We start from the raw sequence: 22707 nt of genomic DNA, 5'->3' as shown, positions 1-22707 counted from the left end.
TTTGAATGGCAAGTGTATCTCATGGATTTGCACATTGTGAGTGGTAAAAGGTCAAGGTCATCCTTCAAGGTCATCAAAATTCAAGGTCAAGGCCATCCTTGAATGTCAAAGATCCAGTATATGCATAACTTAATTTGTTCGCACATTTGTGTTTTAAAGTGCTTTTGCTTAGCTCAAGTCAAGTTTTTTGTTTGAAAAGTGTTTTCGCTTAGCTCAAGGCACTTATGTGTTTGAACATGGTTTTCGCTTAGCTCAAGGCACGTTTGTGGTAGAAAAGTGTATTCGCTTAGCTCAAGGCAATATATAACAGCATTGACTGTCTGTAGTAAAACTTTTTATTTTCTGACACAAATTAATTATAAAATACAACACATCCTGGATACAAGCACTCTTATTAATGCGGGCAGACGGGGGGCTGAAATGTCCCTGTCCACTGCTGGTGTTGTTGATTTTCTGTGCCTCATCACAAAGGGTGGTGGCATCTGAAATATTTATAATGTCGTTTAACTTAAAAATACAAATTTAGTTGTTCGCTTTCGTATTACACCTTGATAATCACCTTTCAGAGTTATAAACAATTGTGTCAAATTGTTTCAATACATTTTAAATAGATGCACATCAATGCACGGCAAATACTAAAAACAAATCAAAGTACGGCAAGTGGCCAAGGAAACTGAAAAGTAAATAGTTTTATGAGAAATATAATGACAATCTTACTTGATATATAACACTTACCTTAGATTGTTTTGATGGAGGAGCCTCCTCCACTGGTGTTGTTGATTTTCTGTGCCTCATCACAGAGGGTGGTGGCATCTGAAAAGTTTATAATGTCGTTTAACTTTTCAATCTGTAAGAAAGGACTACACATCACTTAATATGCAATCTATTACACAATATGCAAAATGCAAGTGACTACACAGTGCTTAATATGCAAGCTATTACACATTATGCAATGCGCAAGTGACTACACAGCACTTAATATGCAAGCTATTACACATTATGCAATATGTAGGTGACTACACAGTACTTACTCTGCAAGCTATTACACAAAATGCAAACCAGAACAAACTATGCAAGTGACTACACAGAACTTACTATGCAACCCAGTACACAGTGCTTAATATGCAAGCTATCACACATTATGCAATATGCAAGTGACTACACAGTGCTTAATATGCAAGCTATTACACATTATGCAATATGCAAGTGACTACACAGCACTTAATATGCAAGCTATTACACATTATGCAACATGAAGGTGACTACACAGTACTTACTCTGCAAGCAATTACACACAATGCAAGCCATAACAAACTATGCAAGTGACTACACAGAACTTACTATGCAACCCAGTACACAGTGCTTAATATGCAAGCTATAACACATTATGCAATATGCAAGTGACTACACAGTGCTTAATATGCAAGCTATTACACATTATGCTATATGCAAGTGACTACACAGTGCTTAATATGCAAGCTATTACACATTATGCTATATGCAAGTGACTACACAGTGCTTAATATGCAAGCTATTACACATTATGCTATATGCAAGTGACTACACAGTGCTTAATATGCAAGCTATTACACATTATGCTATATGCAAGTGACTACACAGTGCTTAATATGCAAGCTATTACACATTATGCAATATGCAAGTGACTACACAGCACTTAATTTGCAAGCTATTACACATTATGCAATATGTAGGTGACTACACAGTACTTACTCTGCAAGCTATTACACAAAATGCAAGCCAGAACAAACTATGCAAGTGACTACACAGAACTTGCTATGCAACCCAGTAAACAGTACTTATTATGCAAGCTAGCACACACTATGCAAGTGACTACACATTACTTACTATGTACTATACTATATATATATATATATATATATATATATATATTTATTTATGTATAAGCCTTTGTATATTATAATTCACTTACAGTGTAATCGTTGTCCATCCTGCTTCAGGAATGTGACAATGTGACGTCACTAACCCATAGTGACGTCATCATCAATTTAAAGAATGACTACACAGCATTTAATATGCAAGCTAGTACACACTAACCAGACTATTTCATTGGCTGATTAAATTCTCTATATATAGCATTTTACATATTCTTCATTTCTACTTTGGATAGCAAGCAGGATGGATGCGCCCAAAACTATTGTTGTTGTCGCACCAGCAGACTTTGCGCAGATAGATGCGTTGGTGAGCGGCTGGTTGCCTGATGGTATGGATGCGGTGTCGCTGGAGGTTAATGGGTTGCCGGGGTTTGGATTTTGGGATGACAACGAGGTTATGTTATGATAGAGCACATGCTTGATCACTACATTGACTTCCGCGTCCTGAAGGATGACACGCCTTATGTTGCAGTGTATCCTCCCACGGTACCACCGGCATCCCCATTAACCCCAGAAGCGCCAGCATCGCCAGCCGAGCCAGCTCAGTCTGATGGTGCGTCAGCGAACCAGTAGTGAGTGGGAGTTGTGCGTTTTGCTTGTTTTAATTTTTTGTAATCTTCTTGTTCTAGTTCTTGTTAATTTTGTTAATTTAATTAGCTCTGTGATTAGTTGAGCTTTTGATTCCTTGTAATTTGGACTGGTAATCAACCTGTCCTAGCCCCTTGCTTGTCTACCGACCTCATCGTGGTGCAAGGGTGAACATCTATTGATAGTAATATCTTTAGATGGCCAACAGGTAGACTCCACTTAACTTAAACCAATTTTTTCGCTTATTTCTCTTGGAACACACATACAATGAATGACAAGACAGACAGGCCAAAACCAATATGCCCTAGATCTTTCTATTTGCACAATGATCAGCATACCAAATAAGCTTTTTTTTACCACTGCCTGCATTACATATATTAAGAAAAGTAGTGGCCCCAAGATGGACAGGTTCAACCCAGGAAAATGCTTGATTTTTTGTTTTCTTTTTTTAAATTATCATTGATTAGTACAGGGTGAACATCGCAAGTGTTAGTTTTGTAAAAACTTTTGCATTTTTGAAGATAGCAACTTAATATTTGGCATGTATGTGTATCTCGTGGAGCTGCACAATTTGAGTGGTTAAATTTCAAGGTCAAGGTCAAAGGTGTAATATATAGGGTAAAATCGCTCATTTAATATACACTTTCATTATTGAAGAAAGCAACTTGTTATTTGGCATGCAAGTGTATCTCATGGAGCTGCACATCGTGATTGGTTAATGGTCAAGGTCATCGTTCAAGGTCAAGGTCATCCTTCAAAGTTGAGATCCAACATATGGATAACTTAGTTTGTTCGCACGTTTGTGTTGGAAGTGTTTTCGCTTAGCTCAAGGCAATATACAACAACAAGTGACTGTCTGTTATATTATAACAATTATTTATTATCTAAATGTTTGCACGTATGTGTTTTAAAAGTGTTTTGGCTTAGCTCAAGTCCATTTTTTTATTCCAAAGTGTTTCGCTTAGCTCAAGGCACGTTTGTGTTTGCAAAGTGTTTTCGCTTAGCTCAAGGCAATATACAACAACAAGTTACTGTCTGTTATATTATACAATCTTTGTAATAATGTTTTATTTTCAGACAAAAATCCTGGGTAATAAATACAACCAGTACTAATCAATGATAATGTAAAAAAAGAAAACAAAAAATCAAGCATTTTCCTGGGTTGAACCAGTACTTAAAATGTATACTAATTACTGTCTGTTATATTATTAAAAACTATTTAATAATATTTTATTCTCAGACAAAAACAAAACAAAAATCATATAAATCAATAACATAAAAGCAATAAAAACATTCACAAATAATCAAGTATTTTCCTGGGTAGAACCAGTCCTTACAATGTTTACTAATACATATTTATTTAAACAAACTTGAAGCAAATGTATACATGTAAATTCAAAGAACAGAAAATAAAAAGCAAACTAATAAACAATGTAGATTGAAAAAAAGTTAACAAAATCATAATATCATGGTATACTTATACATAATCAATCAAACAAGGAAAATGAAACATATAAAAAAACACATAACAAAAAATAGAATAATAAACTATCGAGCGGCCGCCAGGCGAGCTGCTCTCTTCCGGGCAATGTTACGGACTTTCGCCCTAACCTGTTCAACAGTCAAACGCCCCATTGAAGCAAAGCAGTACTTTTCCCTGACGACCTCGATAGCAATCGTTTTCCTCGAAAGGGCAGACGCGACAATTTCGTCAGCAAATGTCATGTTGATGGCGAGCTCCTCCGCCCTTGTGACTCTTTCCCTCCTCCGTCTTGGTGGTGGGACAGCCACCAAAGGGACCGGCTGCTCCACTTCAGAGTCCTCCGACGATGACTGAGGGACAGCCACCACAGGGACCGGCTGTGGTACATCAGAGTCCGACGATTCAAAGGGATAATAGTCCCCCAATGAGCCCGACGTGGCCGAGCTACCCGAAGAGGACGCGGGTGAAGTCGACCTAGACGAGCTGGACGAAGAGGATGCAGAGGACATGGGTGAAGACGCCCTGGACGACCTGGACGTAGAGGACACGTGTGTTACCCTGGACGATCTGGATGACCCAGAGGACTCGGAGGTCGACAACCTTAATGCAGGTTTGTCCTCAATCACATCGTCCTCTAACACGTTGTCCTCTTCGCTCTCGCTCCACTGTTGAAGAAGAATAAATTACATGTATATTCAATATCATTTAATGATTTTTTTTATCTATATATGAATATTTACCTTTGTATATATTGTTATTAAAATCTATATGCCGTCATGCCGTCTGAGCAACAATTCTTTGTCAATATTGAAAACATTTAAGAAGTATCATACAAGAATTTAAATCAGACAATTGACTTACGATGTACACTCCCTGAGGGTCGGTTGTATCCCCTCCGCCTTCGCCCACTCCGTCCACTGCGCCCCCGTCGGCAATGCATACCACGACTGTTAAACAAATGAAACACCTGTATTATAAAAAATGTATATTTGTTTTATTTGTGTGTATATATACATAAACAATTCCGTTTTAATGTACATACAGAGTTAATAAATGTAATACAAATAATACAATGAGGAGCTTAACTTACTCCTGTGTCTGCAATACACTCCCTCGATGTCGTCCCGGGTTGTGGCTCGGGCCCTTCCTCGACCGGCGGCTCTGGTACTGTAGGGTGCACGACATTAATGTCGTCCGAGTTCTGGATAAAAGTACCGAGGTCGACGGCATGTCGAGTTACCGCCTCACTGCAATATTGAATACTTCATACGCGTTACTCACTGGCTCAGCCTTAGGCTGTCCGGCCTCCGGGTTCTCGTGCTCCGGTGACACCGGCTTCGTTCTCTTTGAAGGCGACCGGTTCTGAAATAAAAGTATGCTCATTGTTATGTTGTTATGTAATAACAAAACATAATATTACAAGTGTTATAGGATTAGGTGGACGGACAGAACGATCGACGGACCGACATGTGCCAAACAATATACACCCTCTTTAATGTTAAGTTTAACAAGTTAAAAACCGCTTATATGCACATTACATACTCTTGCAATTATAATTTGTAATACTCTAAAGTAACCCGAACATCAACGTAATGTGAAGCTTTGTCACGGGATAGCCTGTGCAGTCCGCACTGGCTGACTACACAGACTAATTACTTTAATACTAAACTGAACCTTCTAAACAATGCAGCTAACCATGAAACCCTGAATGAGCCAATTAAATCAAATGTTATATTTATTTACAATTAACCAGCCAGTGTATCCCGCAATGGCTGACTACACAGGCTAATTTATTTATATATTATTTAATATTAATCAAACACTAATATGAAAAAAATCTAAAATAATAAACCCTTTAAGAGTCAATCAAATCAAATGTTAAATTTAGTTACAATTAACCAGCCAGTGTAACCCGCACTGGCTAACTACACAGGCTTATTTCTTTATAAATATATTTGATAATAAACAAGCACTAATATTAAAAATAAATGAACAATACTGACACCATGAAACCCTGAATGAGCCAATGCAATCATATGTTCTATTTATTTACAATTAACCAGCCAGGATATTCCGCACTGGCTTACTACATAGGCTAATTTATTTATAAATATATTAATAATAAACAAGCACGTTTGTCCTGAATGAGCCAATTAAATCAAATGTTTTATTCATTTACAATTAATCAGCCAGGATATCCTGCACTGGCTAACTACACAGGCTTATTTCTTTATAAATATATTTAATAATAAACAAGCACTAATATTAAAAAGAAATGAACAATACTGACACCATGAAACCCTGAATAAGCCAATGCAATCATATGTTCTATTTATTTACAATTAACCAGCCAGGATATTCCGCACTGGCTTACTACATAGGCTAATTTATTTATAAATATATTAATAATAAACAAGCACTAGTATTAAAAAGAAATGAATCTTAAATTAAACATAATGGCAATGTAACAATATAATACAAACTTACCTCTTCATCCGAAGATGACAATATCCTTTTCTGGTCCATAATAAACACCAACTTTGGCTAATTTCTTTATAAATATATATAATAATAAACAAGCACTAGTATTAATAAGAAATGAATCTTAAATTAAACGTAAAGGCACTTGCCTCTTCATCCGAAGACGACAATGTTCGCTTATGTTCCATAATAAACACAGACTTTTCATGAATTTTCAGATATTATTTTCTCTCTCACTATATATATTTCTAGCGCAGACCTAAGAGGAGCCACTCAGATGACATATTTTTGCATTATAAAAATTTTTAGAAAAAAATAAATGTGTGTTTCTTTTCTTGTCAACATGTTGACATCCTGTTCGAGCGCGGACCTAAGAGGAGACACCAAGATGACGTATTTCGTATTATAAAAATTTTTAGAAATAAAAAAAGAGTGTGCTTCTTTCTTGTTATTTAGAACAATATGGTTTTGTCATTATGATTGGCTTACGGACACCAACTATTATATATTGTGAAACAAGCACAGGCTAAGTGCAACACAGGCTATCACTAAATCATTTAATTAATAAATACAAAGTTTTGTTTTCCATGTCATTTAGAACATTATGGTTTTGGCATGTTGATTGGCCAACGGACACCAAATATTATATATTGTGAAACAAGCACAGGCTGAGTGCAACACAGGCTATCACTAAATCATTTAATTAATAAATACAAAGTTTTGTTTTTCTTGTCATTTAGAACAATATGGTTTTGGCATTTTGATTGGCTAACGGACACCAACTGTTATATATTGTGAAACAAGCACATGCTGATTGCAACACAGGCTATCACTAAATAAATTAATTAATTAAACAAAAGTTTTGTTTTTCTTGTCATTTAGAACAATATGGTTTTGGCATTTTGATTGGCTAACAGACACCAAATATTATATATTGTGAAACAAGCACTGGCTGATTGCAACACAAGCTATTACTAAATAAATTAATTAAAAAAAAATATGGACTGAAACATGAAAATATCTTTGGTACCAAGGAATGATCATATGACCAAATTTTTTGCAGATTTGTAACCGAGGAGTACGTTCCGCGATATTCATCGAAAAAAAATTCAAATATTTGTTTTTAAGGTTGCACATTATAGAACTCAACACGCTCTTCCAGAATCCGTTAGAATTTTTTAAATATCTTGAGCCGTTAAAAAGTTATAAAAAGGCCTAGTATTTGCTGTTTTGGAAACCTATATTTTTGTTAAAAACGAGATTTTTTGAAAGTATAACATATTTTCTAATAGAAATGGAAAATAAGGACGAAATCCGTTTGAATTTCTCAGATATCTCGAGCCGTTCAAAAGTTATCACTGCCTGGACTGTTGCTAGCTGTTCAGCACTACTATTTTTGAATATTGATCTATTTTGATAATGAAACATATTTTCCAATGGAAATCAACACGCTGATTCCCAATCCGTTGACAATTTTGAGATATCTTGAGTCGTTCAAAAGTTACGAAGGTGTAAAGTTATTTTTTCCAATTAATTTTTTAATGTTGCATATTATAGAACTCAACACGCTCTTTTATGTTGCATATTATAGAACTTAACACGCTCTTCCAGAATCCATTAGAATTTCTGAAATATCTTGAGCCGTAAAAAAGTTAAAGAACGGCCTAGTTTTTGCTGCTCAGAACAATTTGTTTAAAACGAGATTTTTTTAAAGTGAAACAGATTTTCCAATGGAAATCAGCACGCTGATTCTGAATCCGTTGACCATTTTGCGATATCTTGAGTCGTTCAAAAGATAGCTATGGGCGTTCAGTTCGGGATACAAATATAAAAACAAGGGACAAAATTGTCACAAAACCAGGTTTTCATTGTGAAAAAAAAATCTGATAAAGGGAGAAAACTCAAACTGAACTTTTGAAATGAACAAAATTAACCCCCTTTGTAAGTTTGTTTAAAAAAAATAAATCTATTTTTAGTCGTGGCGACCTTGACATTGGAGATATTGACGTGATTCTTTCGTGCGACACACCGTACCATGATGGTGAACAAATGTGCCAAATGATTTTAAAATCTCACAATGAATGACATAGTTATGGCCAGGACAAGCTCATTTATGGCCATTTTTGACCTTTGAACTCAAAGTGTGACCTTGACCTTGGAGATATCGACGTAATTATTTTGCGCGACACACCATCCAATGATGGTGAACAAATGTGCCAAATGATTTTAAAATCTGACAATGAACGACATAGTTATGGCCCGGACAAGCTTGTTCCGCCAGCCCGCCAGCCAGCCCGCCAGCCAGCCCGCCAGCCAGCCCGCCCGCATTCGACAATCTAATAACCAGTTTTTTCCTTCGGAAAACCTGGTTAATAATGACATACTTTGGACATATTTTGAAAGTGAAACATATTTTTAAACAGCAATTAATACGTTGATCACGAATCCGTTGCAATTTTTTAGATATCTTGAGCCGTTAAAAAGTTAGTTACTCATTAACCTAACCCATAGGATTAGCCTGTGCAGTTCGCACAGGCTAACTTAAGGTGTCCATCTGTATACACTTATCACGCTGAGTACAAATCCGTTTGAATTTTTGAGATATCTTTATCCGTTCAAAAGTTATGGAGGTTTAAAGTCATCTTTTCCCATATATATATTATAGAGGGCAACTAACGTAAAGGGGTGGCTATGGGTATACCGTAATAACTTTTGAATGGCTGCTTTGTTTTTCAAACGGATTTCAGATTCGGAAGCAGCGACGAAACCCTCATAAATGAACACCATTTTGTAGAAAAAAAGTAGACTTTTGCAAATTCTAGCATGGTATACCCCTTGGTAGATTTTTACGAAAACCACTTTGTCTCTAAATGTAACCATTGAGTGTCATATTCTATATAAAATTACCACGCTACGCACGAATCCGTTTGAATTTTTTATATATCTTGATCCGTTCAAAAGTTATGAAGGTTTAAAGTCATTTTTCATTTTTTAGGCCAAAATAGCCACTTAAGAAGGCACTTGACGCGCTTATTTACCCTCCCTGACCCACGGGCTGACCAAGGGGCTATCCCCCTGGCCAACATCTTGCTAAATATACCAAAGATTCTAGATGTAAACATGATAATTATAGAAAAGACCATTATAATATGGGGACAAAAATGAGAAAACGCCCGGGGGTAGGTCTATTTCACCCCCTACAGCGTACCCTCGGGCCACAATTTAGGTCAAAGTTTTAATTGGGTCAGGTCCGGCATAAAAAGTTCTTAAATTATGCCAAGTTTCAAGACTAGAAGTCTAGAAATGGCCGACTTTGGTCAATTTAAACCTTTAAAACAGCAACACACACACACAAATCTCATTTTAGTTGAGGGTTCCTCTGTTTGACACGCCCTTTCTCTGCACCCAAGGGTCACACCACCGCAAGTGTGGTATCCTTAGGTTTGGAGAACATATATCTATCCATATATACCAGAATATAGCATTAAATAACACGTTTATTAATTTTTAGAATTTTTTTATCAAGAAAAAGATGTGAAAAAAAGCCGAAGAAAGGTTTATCAGTTCCCTACAGAACCCCATATGTGATTTCTTAAAAAAAAAATAAATCCTGCCTTATTTTTTAAGTCCTTTCCAACGATATATATGGTTACAAAGTACTCTGTCGCTAAATAGTGCCTACTAGTACCCTATTTTCTCACTTTTTGTGTAAATATACATCATCTACGAGGGTGACCCACTTTGGCACAGTCTATTTTGACCATTCGGTACACCTGTACCCCTAATGCGCACATCAATGTGTCCGTAAGACTTTAAACTACCAGAAAAATATAGGTTTGACACACGTATGACTAGCCAAACAGAAAATATCAATCCAAAACCAGACTAATAATAATAAGTTTTGGCCCAAAAAGCCATTTAAGAACGCATGTGAAGCGCTTATTTACCCTCCCTGACCCCCGGGACTACCCTCGGGCTTACCCCCGTGCCAGCCTCTTCCTAAATATACCTTACATTCTAGGTTACAACATGATAAATATAGTGAAGTACTTTGTAATATGATGAAAAAAAAACTAAAAAAAACCGAGGGTAAGGCACTTTGACCCCCCTCAGCGTACCCACGGGTCAATATTTAGGTCAAAGTTTATTGTGCGTCAGATCGGGCATAGAAAGAGCATTAATTGTGCCAAGTTTCAAGACTCTAAGTGCAAAAATGGCAGACTTTGGTCACTTTAAAGCTTGAACAGAGCGAAAAACACCAAAAATAGCATTGAGATTGAGGGGTCATGGGTTTGACACGGCTGTTCTCTGCACCCCAGGGTCACCGGACCGTAAATCTGGTACCATTTTGTTTGGGGAAGGTAGATCTATCCATAGATACCTGAATTAACCATAAAACAACCACGTTTAGTAATTTTAATAATGCTAAAACTACAAAGTTAGGGTTTAAAAAAGCCTAAAAAAGGTTTATCAGCTCGCTACGAAACCCCATTTGATATTTCTGGATTTTTTTTTCAAAATCCTGCCTGATTTTTTAAGACCTTTCCAACGATATATATGGTTACACGGTACTCTGTCGCTAAATAGTGCCTAGGGGTACACTATTTTCTCACTTTTAGTGGTAAATAACGCAAAAATACAGTCTCCGGATTAGGGTTAAGCTTGTATAACGTTTATTTCTCAACGGATTTTTGATTTTAAAATCTCTATTTGTTGGAAATTTATTTCTCTTTCCGGCAATATATAGTTATTTCACCTCAGTTGCGTATAAAATCACCATGCATTGCCAAACAGATCGAGGTGGAAAATTCCGAAAAGTTTCCAAGGGCCATAACTTCATTAGTACCCCCCCTTACCCCTGGTCGGACCCCCAGATTATTGTAGAGATTCACACCTCGAATCTATAGATACCACTATCAGGGGTCCATCTATAAACAGGACGAAATAAACTCAAGCCCTAACACCTAACCCTAATGAAAAACGACACTAACCTCAGTTAGGCTTAACTTTTTTGCGCCAAGGGCCATAACTTTTGAACGGAAGGTCCGATCCTCAAAATTCAAACTGATTCAGGTGCGTGTCGTCGAGACCTTTCCTAAAATGTGCTGTTTATGCCCCTCCTATGATCAGAAATTATGGCCCCTGACTTGGTATTTCCAAGCCCTAAAAGCTAGCAGCTTGGGAGGACCCCTGTAGCCAGCTTAAAGTCTAAAAAAAAATTCTAGTTTATTACTATTTATTTAGGGGCCGGGGTAAGGGGTTTAGGAACTTGGGTCAGCTGATATGATTCTGTCGGTTTTAGATCTCATTAAAACTTGGCTATTGTCCCTCAAATATGACCTTGACCTCATTTTTTTAAGGCTAACCCTAAGCCTAGGGTTGCGTGGCCCCTTAGGGGGGGGAGGGAAGGGGTCGGATACATTTTTGGATGGCCATTGTCCCAACTTGGTTAGCCCCCAAGTTTAACCAAAGTTTGTATGACCCCTAAAAAAACTTTGTTAATGGTCCAAAACATAGCCACTAACTACAAACTTCCTTGTTTAAGAAATGGTAAGGTTATTGTTCTTGTGCAAGGCACTCCGTCTCAATGATATCTATACACCCATGAAGTTTGTGACAGAGGGACAGACTGACAGACTAACAGACAACGCCAAAACTATATCCCTCTGCTTTTGGCGGGGGATATTACAATTCTGGACATAAAAACGCCCGAAAGATTTTAAATCCTACTTTTTGAGTTATCACAGGATCCATATTTTTCGGACAGATTTCAATAATGTCTGTATCCATAGCATTCACAATTTTGTTAGAATAAATATAAAATAATGTGCATATTCATCATATGACCCTTTATCCATATATAAAGTTTTATCAACCTAAATTCTTTTGAAGATATCACATGATTAAGATTTTCAGGAAAGTTTTCACTTATTTCTGAAACCACAGCAATAACAATAAAAAATTGTATTGTTCATAAAATTTGAAATAATGGCCCTTAATCAAGATAGCAAATTTCATCTACCTATTGTAAGTTCTTTTGAGTTATTGTAGGATCAAGATTAGGATTGACAGGCAGGAATGTGGACAGACCGAGGGTAAACCTCAAGTCCCCTACGGTTTCACAGGTAGGGGATTTATAATACACCCTACATGCCGCTTTGTCGGAGGGCATATGCAGTTCAGTTTAAAGAACTGGTTCTGCGACAGTTAAAACTTCCTACTTAAGATACATTACGTTAGGGTGTAGATATGCCCTAAAACAAATTTCAGCATGAACGTTCACAAGGGCAAAAACTATGAAATTATGAAAACTGGAGTTATTGTTCTTGTGCAGTGCATTGTCCTTTAGTGCGATATATCCGCCTTTGAAATTTCAAGTTAAAATCTCGTATGGTTTGCAAGTTACATACAGTCTATTCAATTTTCTGCTCAAAATAAACATGTAATAACTCAACAAAATTCAATAATACTTAAAATCAGATACCTTTAAAAGTTTTCAAGATATGTTCGTAACAAAATAAAAACACATTAATATACAAAGGGCAACAAGAGCTTTACAAGAGCGTGACATATAGCCCCACATGCCGCATTGACACAGAATATTTTGCATGTAAAAACGCACTAAGTGACCCTGTGACCAAGTTTTTGACCCAGCATGACCCATATTTGAACTTGACTTAGACCTCATCTAGATACAACTTCTGACCAAGTTTGGTGAAGATCCGATGAAAACAACTTGAGTTAAAGAGTGGACAACCAATACGGACCGACCAACAGACAGACAAACAGACCAACAAGCTCACTCATGTATACCCCCCTAAACTTTGTGTGTGGGGGTATAATAACTATAAACATATGGACAAAAATTTGCAAAGCACTTCCTTGTTATGAGATCTACCAACCTATTAAGTTTCAAGTTGATACTTTCTTTAGTTTTTTATACTCCAGACATAATTTAAGTACACAAATTAACAAAGGACAATACCTCTTAAAATATAAAAGCAAGAGCTATATTTCTGAGCCAGTGCAATTTCCCACAATAAGATTTATGAGATCCATCTACCTGTGAAGAATGAAGTTGAAAAGAGATCTGATGGCCTCATGACAACGGCCATATGGACATCAGTATACCCTCTTTCAAATTGGTTGTGCGGGGGTTTAATATAATGTACACACATAGGACTCACTGATAATGAACTATGATGGGACACACTATGGACTGAAAAAGGACACACATATGAACTCACTTAACATAACTGAAATAGGACACACATATGGACTCACTTAACATAACTGAAATAGGACACACATATGGACTCACTTAACATAACTGAAATAGGACACACATATGGACTCACTTAACATACTGAAATAGGACACACATATGGACTCACTTAACATAACTGAAATAGGACACACATATGGACTCACTTAACATAACTGAAAAAGGACACACATATGGACTCACTTAACATAACTGAAATAGGACACACATATGGACTCACTTAACATAACTGAAATAGGACACACATATGGACTCACTTAACATAACTGAAATAGGACACACATATGGACTCACTTAACATATTCTGACTGCTTTTTTTCTGGGATCCTGTACTCTTCTATGCTGTCTCCTGCAAGAAAAAAAAAGAGTATATTTCAGAAAATCAAGCAGTTTTTTTCCCAATATTGCACAGTGAGATATCAAAAAATTATTTACCATCATTAATAAGGGGTCCCACAAGGAGGTTTTGTCACACCCTGTTCACTCTCTTCACAAACAAAATCACACCAACACAACCTAAGACCACAAGGACCTTTAAGGACCACAATGAAAATAAGGACCTTTAAGGACCACAAGGAAATAAGGGATATTGCTCTTTTTTGTGTAATCCTTGGCGTTAGTGTGCATACCATAGTGCATTCTATGCATGTACTTTTCAATTATGATTGTTTTTACTTCATATTGTTTTATGCACATGTTGTTTCAATGCATTGTTTGTATGTATGCTATCTCCGAAATAAATCTATATATCTATAAGAGAGAGAACAAGCAGACGTGTACGCAGATGACCTGTTGCTCTGAAGCACAGAAGAGTATGCAACAACCACCACAAACAGAATGCAGCTGGCTTTTTACTCATCTCAGAATAGACTGCCAACCTGTGCTTAACCATTAAAAAGTAGAAATCCTCAGCCACCATTTTTACCTTTTTCACCACAGTTCATCCTGGCAAACTGACCCGGACAGTGAGAAGACTAACAGACTTTCTTGGGGATCACATTCGACAAAAGAATGACATGGAAACAACAGGTTCAGAGCGCAGAGGAAAAAGCCAGAAGGAAACTTAACATCATGAGGAAGCTGGTCACAATACGCAAACAAAAAGGTAGACTGAACAGATCTAGCTTTGTAATAGGAAGCAAAGTAGTGCTGAAGAAGCAAAAAATCAGCTACAAACAGATGTTGAGCATCTGAACCGAACTGACATTCTGCCCAGATGAAAAATGCACAGAGGAACATCACCATCTGTACTACAGTCCCCCATGTCACAAAAGACGAGCACAGTGATGCAAACAAGTAAGCCTTGACACTGGCCATGCTTGAAGAAAGGTACTCCCAAAACGCATGAATAAGGACATACACAGATGGGTTGGAAACAGAGGCAGTGAAGAGAGGGGGAGCTCGGGCATACTTGCAGTACTCAGATGGACTGTGGCAGGCAGAGGCAATACCAACATGCCTCCACTGCACAAACTTCAGAGCTGAGGTGGAAAGCCTTCATGCATGCTACAATCAGCTTTAAGGTAGACCAAAGCCCCTAGATACTAACAGATACTTTGTCAGTTAAAAGCAGCAACAACCAACAAAGTGCCTTGTCTCACAGCAGCACTAAATAACATTAAGTGCTTCAGAATTGCACTCCAGTGGAACCCCTATATCTGCAGAATACATGGCAATGATGAGGCATACAGAATGGCAAAGCTGAGAGCAGAAGAAGAAAAACAGAAAAAAAGAATCAGTCTATAAGAAATGAGCACCACCATCAAGTTGCTGTTAAACATCCACATGACAGCTACCATCACATGCACAAGTGATTCCATCTTGTGCTGCCTCCAAAGTGACCCTGTGGAGAAACCGACCAAACAGCTGAACACATCCTCCAGAGATGCTGGGAAGACAAAGTATTGAGGGAAAATGGTTGGCCCAAACTTATGAGTATTGCCAGAATCTGTGAGCCTGCACAGGAAGCTATACAGAAGACCACCGAATTCATGTTTCCTCAAGACTGTAATTGCCGCCCAAAAGATCTATATTAAATGTCTTCACCCACAATTTTTTTTCTGCAAGGGACCAGAACAATTAGAAAACTCAGCCAACATATCAAGAGGACAAATTCTGTAGTCGAAACAAGATGCTGCGTTGAATAATTGTAGATAACCCTGGTAGAAACCTGGTCAGTTTTGATTGATTGACCCATTTCAATAAGTCTTAGTGCAAAAGTAATCCAATGTCAAGATAAAAATGAAGTCAGGTGATATGAATGGAAGTAAAAACAACATAATTAAGTAGTATTGCTGTTAAGAAAAAATCGTGCCATCGTAAGCCCCAAAAATATAGGGTGTTCATACTAGCTAGGACCGGTTTTTGCTTAAATTAGCAAATTCTCAGATTAAAACATGTCATTTAGTGATCATGCTCGTCAGACTTTTGGGAGCCATATATATATATAAATATATATATATAGCGATATAACGGACCGGGATATAACGGAGTTACAGTGTATCAAACTTAAAAATATCAGATAGATACAATTTAAGGTGAATTGTTCTGACCAACTTTCATGAAGATAAGTCAATAATGTGGCCTCTTCAGTGTTCACAATGTTAAATGTTTACTACGTACATACCAGGGTACACAAAAAGACAATATAAATAGCTTTCTATTATGAGATAAAACATTTATATTTGTACTTATGGGGTTGTTACAGGGCTTTAATATATAACAGACAAAATACAGACATGCAGATAGATTGGGAGGATAAAACTTTGAGTGGTCACACCATTGCCAATGTTGCCATCTCGGACAGGAGCATTCTGTAACCGACGGTAGTTGTAGTTGCTTCTAACTGGCGTCAGTCCTGCAATGGCAACATACATGACTGAAACCATCTCTTTTGACTGAGCAGTATATTTCACTGCTTCGAGAATTCGAGGATAATGGGGCTTAATGCATGTGTGTAAAGTGTCATCCTAGATGAGCCTGTGCAGAGGCCTGTGCAGTCTGCACAGGCTAATCAGGGGCAACACGCTCTGCTTTTATTGTATTTTTTGTTTAAAGGAAGTCTCTTCTTAGCAAAATTCCAGTTTAGGTGGACAGTGTCATCCCGGATTAGCCTGTGCAACTTCACAGGCTAATCTGGGACAACTCTTTACACACATGCAGTACGCCTGGTTTTTCCAGAGGGAGGATCATTTCTTTGAGGTCAGCAGTTTGTTTCACAGTTTTTGATATAGGTCCAACACTAAAATTGGGAATTTGTAACTGTATAATTATCTTTATCACCTTTTAGTATGTTTATTCACCTATTTTACTGACTTTTATTTTGTCCTCGCAATATCAAACAAAGTCACTTATATTATCATTGTAAGCAAAATGAACCTTGGAAGAGTATTCAAAAGTAACCTTGAAACGTGTTTGATCATTTCTCTTCCTACTCTTCAAGACTAATGTCAGCAAAAAGAGTCACACTGCCAGTGATTCATTTTGAAATCTGCATCAATGAGTCCCTGGGACTCACATATTTTGAAACATTGGGTCAAAAATAATAAACAGCTGCGCCATGAGCGCATGATACGCCCGTCGTTCGCCAATGAAGTAGTAAGGTAATAAATAACCCTTTGAATCATTTTTTTACTTCAGTTTATTTGTATTTGAATACATGGTTTATTTTATAAGTACATGAGCATGGAGCGCCGTCTCCTTGACATTCATACCATATCTTTTTTTGAGTATATGTATGCATTTCTTTAGAGGATATGGAGTTGAAGTAAACCTGTTATAGATATTTTGACCAATAATAAAAGAGAAATGTAGATGGGTAAGTGGTAGTGTACAATCGGAATAGAAAAAAGCTCACCTTGTTCAATTTTTCAGGGATACTAAAAAAAAAAAAAAAAAAATCCATCGAAGGATATTTGAGCTACAGTAGGACATTCAATGAAATGACGAAATTTTGACGAACAAAGTCCCATAACTCTGGAACGACAATTCAGAATTCCGTCAAAAACGAAAGGGGATCAGGGTTTATCAATATTAAGATTGTGTTGAAATTTGAAAAAAATCCATCGAAGGATATTTGAGCTACAGTAGGACATTCAATGAAATCACGAAATTTTGACGAACAAAGTCCCATAACTCTGGAACGACAATTCAGAATTCCGTCAAAAACGAAAGGGGATCAGGGTTTATCAATATTAAGATTGTGTTAAAATTTGAAGAAAATCTGTCAAAGGATATTTGACGTAGCGTACGACATTAACAGACGGACGGACGCGGGGTATACCATAATACGTCCCGTCATAGACGGGCGTATAAAAACAATGGGTCCGAGATTGTGTCTTTGTAAATTCTTTACAAATAAACTACTTAGCATAATATGCCTTAGCCAGGGGCTTCTTTATGCAAATTGACAGCTAAAAACAGAAACAGATAATAGTATTTTTTCAGTAAAGTGCAACCGCGCATTTGAACGGTTATAAAAATGTCAGATCAGTGTGGGGACTTCATATTTCAAACGTGCGGTTGCACTTTACTGAAAAAATACTTATATGTTTAAAAATAATCATGATATCTATAGAAAACTGTCACGAATGAGCAGGCTCTCCACTTTATCCCATTAAAAATGGGAAAAAATAAAAAAAGACATCCTTAAAAATGTTATCTGGGTCGCACTTTATTCTCCCAAAATGATCTCAAAAAGTCACGTTGTATAGGCACTGTGTGAATGCAAGTGTTTATAGTCACGTAGTATAGGCACTGTGTGAATGCAAGTGTTTGTTTTTTTCACAATTTAGGGAATGGGGATGAGGCCCTTTTGCTTGGGAAAAATCGCACCATTTGATTATAATTTGGAAGTGTTGATGTTTGTTTGCTAACAAATACTTTAAAATTGAGAATAACTGTTTTTAATAGTATATTTACTAAGGTTCAACTAATATTAATATTGTTTTGAAAACCTTCAATTGGGAATTTGAGGCAGTCATTTGGGATAAATAAATACTTTTTGAGATTGGGAATGGGGCCAAATAACGGCCCCAAATTTGACCACAAAAAAAATCGTCTGCCGTCAACTTACCAGTTGGATTATCTTCAGTTATTTCTGTCATGCAACTACTCATTTGCTTCTTGTTATCTTGGACCATTTCCAGCATGTTCCTTGAGAAAACGGTCGTCCGGTCAATCAGAGTGGACACTGTTGCTTTCTCTGTATTGGTGTCTTTTTCTAAAGCTGCCGACCTACTGTCCATGATGTTCACTACCCGGTCAACTTGAGCCTTTATGGACTTCTCAAGTGCCAGACAATAGAATAAAAAATGAGCAGCGCTCTGGAAAAACAGGTCTTAATGCATGTACCTAAAGTCACACTTTCCTCCTACACTGGATTATTGTGCTAAGAAGACACTTCTTTTAAACAGAAAATAACATCAAAGCAAAAAGTATTGTCCCTGATTAGTCTGTGCAGACTGCACAGACTTATATTAGACAACACTTAAGGCGCATGCATTTAGCCCCGTTTTCCAGCTCAAATGAAGTAGGGAAAGATCTACAACGAAATAGCAAGGTGCTGTGCATTGCTCTTTTTCAAATCCCCCCCTGCCCCTCTAACAAGGTCAAAAATATATTTCTGCAAACTTTCACTTGCATGTGAATAGATTATGCTTAAAAACCTTAAATACAAGTTGATTCTAGGACGATCTCTCCATCTATTTAGAGTTTATATTTTAAAATGAACCTGAAGTCTTAATTCTGGTACTGATAACACCATCAATCAAAACTAAGGATGGCAATAAATAATCCAAAAATAAAACAAGGGCTGTTTGTAAAACATGCAAGCCCCCAATATGGGCTGTCAGTTGTAGTGGCAGCCATTGTGTGAATACGTTTTTGTCACTGTGACCTTGACCTTTGACCTAGTGACCTGAAAATCAATAGGGGTCATCTGCGAGTCATGATCAATGTACCTATGAAGTTTCATGATCCTAGGTGTAAGCGTTATTGAGTTATCATCAGGAAACCATTTTTCTGTGTCAAGTCACCGTGACCTTTGACCTAGTGACCTGAAAATCAATAGGGGTCATCTGCAAGTCATGATCAATGTACCTATGAAGTTTCATGATCCTAGGCATAAGCGTTCTTGAGTTATCATCCGGAAACCATTCGGTGGACGGACCGATGGACAGACCAACATGTGCAAAACAATATCATAACAGGGGCTGTTTGTAAAACATGTATGCCCCTAATATGGGCTGTAAGTTGTAGTGGCAGCCATTGTGTGAATACCTTTTTTGGCACTGTGACCTTGACCTTTGACCTAGTGACCTGAAAATCAATAGGGGTCATCTGCGAGTCATGATCAATGTACCTATAAAGTTTCATGATCCTAGGCGTAAGCGTTTTTGAGTTATCATGCGGAAACCATTTTTTCTATGTTGAGTCACCGTGACCTTGACCTTTGACCTAGTGACCTGAAAATCAATAGGGGTCATCTGCGAGTTGTGTTCAATGTACCTATGAAGTTTCATGATCGCAAAAGCATTCTCGAGTTATCATCCAGAAACCATTTTACTATTTCGGGTCATCGTGACCTTGACCTTTGACTTAGTGACCTCAAAATCAATAGGGGTCATCTGCGAGTCATGATCAATGTACCTATGAAGTTTCATGATCCTAGGCATGAGCATTTTTGAGTTATCATCTGGAAACCATTTTACAATTTCGGGTCACTGTGACCTTGACCTAGTGACCTGAAAATCAATAGGGGTCATCTGCCAGCCATTATCAATCTACCTACAAAGTTTCATGATCCTAGGCATAAGCGTTCTTGAGTTATCATCCGAAAACCATTTTACTATTTCGGGTCACTGTGACCTTGACCTTTAACCTGAAAATCAATAGGGGTCATTTGCGAGTCATGATCAATCTACCTATCAAGTTTCATGATCCTAGGCCTAAGCGTTCTTGAGTTATCATCTGGAAACCATTTTACTATTTCGAATCACTGTGACCTTGACCTTTGACCTAGTGACCTGAAAATCAATAGGGGTCATCTGCGAGTCATGATTAATCTAACTATCAAGTTTCATGATCCTAGGCCTAAGCGTTCTTGAGTTATCATCCGGAAAACATTTTACTATTTCGGGTCACCGTGACCTTGACCTTTGACCTAGAGACCTCAAAATCAATAGGGGTCATCTGCGAGTCATGATCAATGTACCTATGAAGTTTGATGATCCTAGGCCCAAGCGTTCTTGAGTTATCATCCGGAAACCACCTGGTGGACGGACCGACCGACCGACAGTGCATAGCAATATACCCCCTCTTCTTCGAAGGGGGGCATACAAATATTAAGAGTTTATTTTTTTGTATTCAAATACCAGTTTCTTTCTTTCTGTTCTTTCTTGCTTTCCTTTTTTTATATAAGCGTAATAAGTACATAAATTGCAATTATTAAGTCTCTGATAAACAAAACTCCATGCCTCCTATGGATCTCAAGTAAACAGGAAAGGTGTCAAAATCCAACTTCCATCCTTCTGTTGTGTTTACGTGTTGACAGTTTGCTGTAACTGATTACCCCATAGATGAAAGTGTTAACCATGATCAACCATTATCTTTTATCAAACGTTTAATGGACAATTAAGTTCAACATGCTGTTCAGCAACTACATTAATCGTGTCCAAACTATGAAACTGTCAACAAATAAACAAATGTTCTTGCATCTTTGTTATGCCTCGTATCAAAAGGCTGCTGTTTTATAAGCGAGTAATATAAGATAACCGCGGAAGAAGTCGAGAGCTATATGGATGGCTTTGTTCAATTAAACTTTTATAAACTTTCAGATCTTGTTCACATATATTGAATACCAGATGATCAAATATTAAATTTATTCAAATACTTTTATGACCAAATATTCAAATACCAATTTTGCTATTTATTGCCCTCCTTAATCATAACACAGACATTCTGAATTAACACTAAGATTAAGTATAATGCGGTGTTACTAAATAGCAGTGTGAAAATATACATATACTGTAGATCACTGTTTACACTCTAATCTTGTAGTGCTTGAACTACCTGGCTGAGAAATACATAGCTGTCATCTGCAACATAATATTGATTATGGATGCTTCAAGCAGAGGCTTATTGCTTATAGCCAAAAAAGTGTTGCAGTGATTATGATTTGGAAATGATAGCACAGCGGTATCATTATGGCATGGGACAGCCGAGATTTATTAAATGCTTAAAAAGTGCATCCTTGGGACTCTTTATAAGTTTTATATAAGGGTCCTTTGTAAAATGTATGCGTCCAAATATTCTAAATTCTCATTTCCGACATCACTGACTACAAAAGCATCATTTTAAAATTATGCTGCTTATTGAAAATACAAATTGGGCTTTTTTAATATAAAACATGGGCATGCTGATAAGTTTAGTTCAAACCTATTCATTTAATCTTGATTACATCTAAGCTTAAGGCTTCTTGAGACGCCCTCTGGGTTTTCTGGGTAGAACCAGTACTTGATGTCTTTGAGGGAAATCAAAAGAATGCTTCCAGAGTTAGGCTCAAACCGATGACCTGTAGTTCGCTAGGTGGACGCCATATCCACCATAGGGACCAATGTGCACAGCATAAAACTGACTATGAAAACATGAAAATCAGAAGAAAAGATAGAGACTCATTTGTAAAACAAGTGCTGGGTATAACATGGATGGTAATCATTGCACTCACATCGCTTTGTGCATGGTGAGTTTTGAGCTCGGCATTGCAGTCCTTAACCCTCTGGGTGCAGGCGGTAGCTGATTCCAGCGCATAAACCTGGACAGCTGCACTGGACTCTTCCATTAACTCTAGCACCTCTGTTCTGACACTCTGTATCTGGGTTTTCGATTCCTCCAATGTCTCACGCAACCAAAATATAAACAATAGAGAATTATAAATTTAAATATATCCATAGCAAGAA

The 22707-nt window shown here is 37.3% G+C and overlaps 2 protein-coding genes across 5 annotated transcripts in view; one reads left to right on the top strand and one right to left on the bottom strand.

The window, feature by feature from the left end:
• Window positions 1-22707, top strand: part of LOC127865107 (protein RD3-like) — a 575560-nt gene that overhangs the window by 225233 nt on the left and 327620 nt on the right. The window lies entirely within an intron of this gene.
• Window positions 322-22608, bottom strand: LOC127865104 (uncharacterized). Of its 4 annotated transcripts, none has more exons than XM_052405006.1 (7): window positions 22476-22608; window positions 18825-19044; window positions 16530-16607; window positions 14045-14099; window positions 5266-5346; window positions 736-813; window positions 322-482 (listed from the first exon to the last, which is right to left on the bottom strand). In XM_052405006.1, exons 1-6 carry the CDS (start codon window positions 22587-22589, stop codon window positions 795-797), a joined length of 567 nt encoding a protein of 188 aa, XP_052260966.1. In that variant the 5' UTR covers window positions 22590-22608; the 3' UTR covers window positions 322-482; window positions 736-794. The 4 variants fall into 4 exon arrangements, with proteins under 4 accessions (XP_052260966.1, XP_052260968.1, XP_052260967.1 ...); XM_052405007.1 differs by lacking the exons at window positions 322-482; window positions 736-813 and adding exons at window positions 3534-4649; window positions 4846-4931 and having other exon boundaries at window positions 5075-5346; XM_052405008.1 differs by lacking the exon at window positions 5266-5346.

The sequence above is a fragment of the Dreissena polymorpha genome, chromosome 1 (assembly GCF_020536995.1).
Source record: "Dreissena polymorpha isolate Duluth1 chromosome 1, UMN_Dpol_1.0, whole genome shotgun sequence".
Classification (NCBI taxonomy): Eukaryota; Metazoa; Mollusca; class Bivalvia; order Myida; family Dreissenidae; genus Dreissena; species Dreissena polymorpha.
This window is presented reverse-complemented; position numbering and strand designations above follow the sequence as displayed.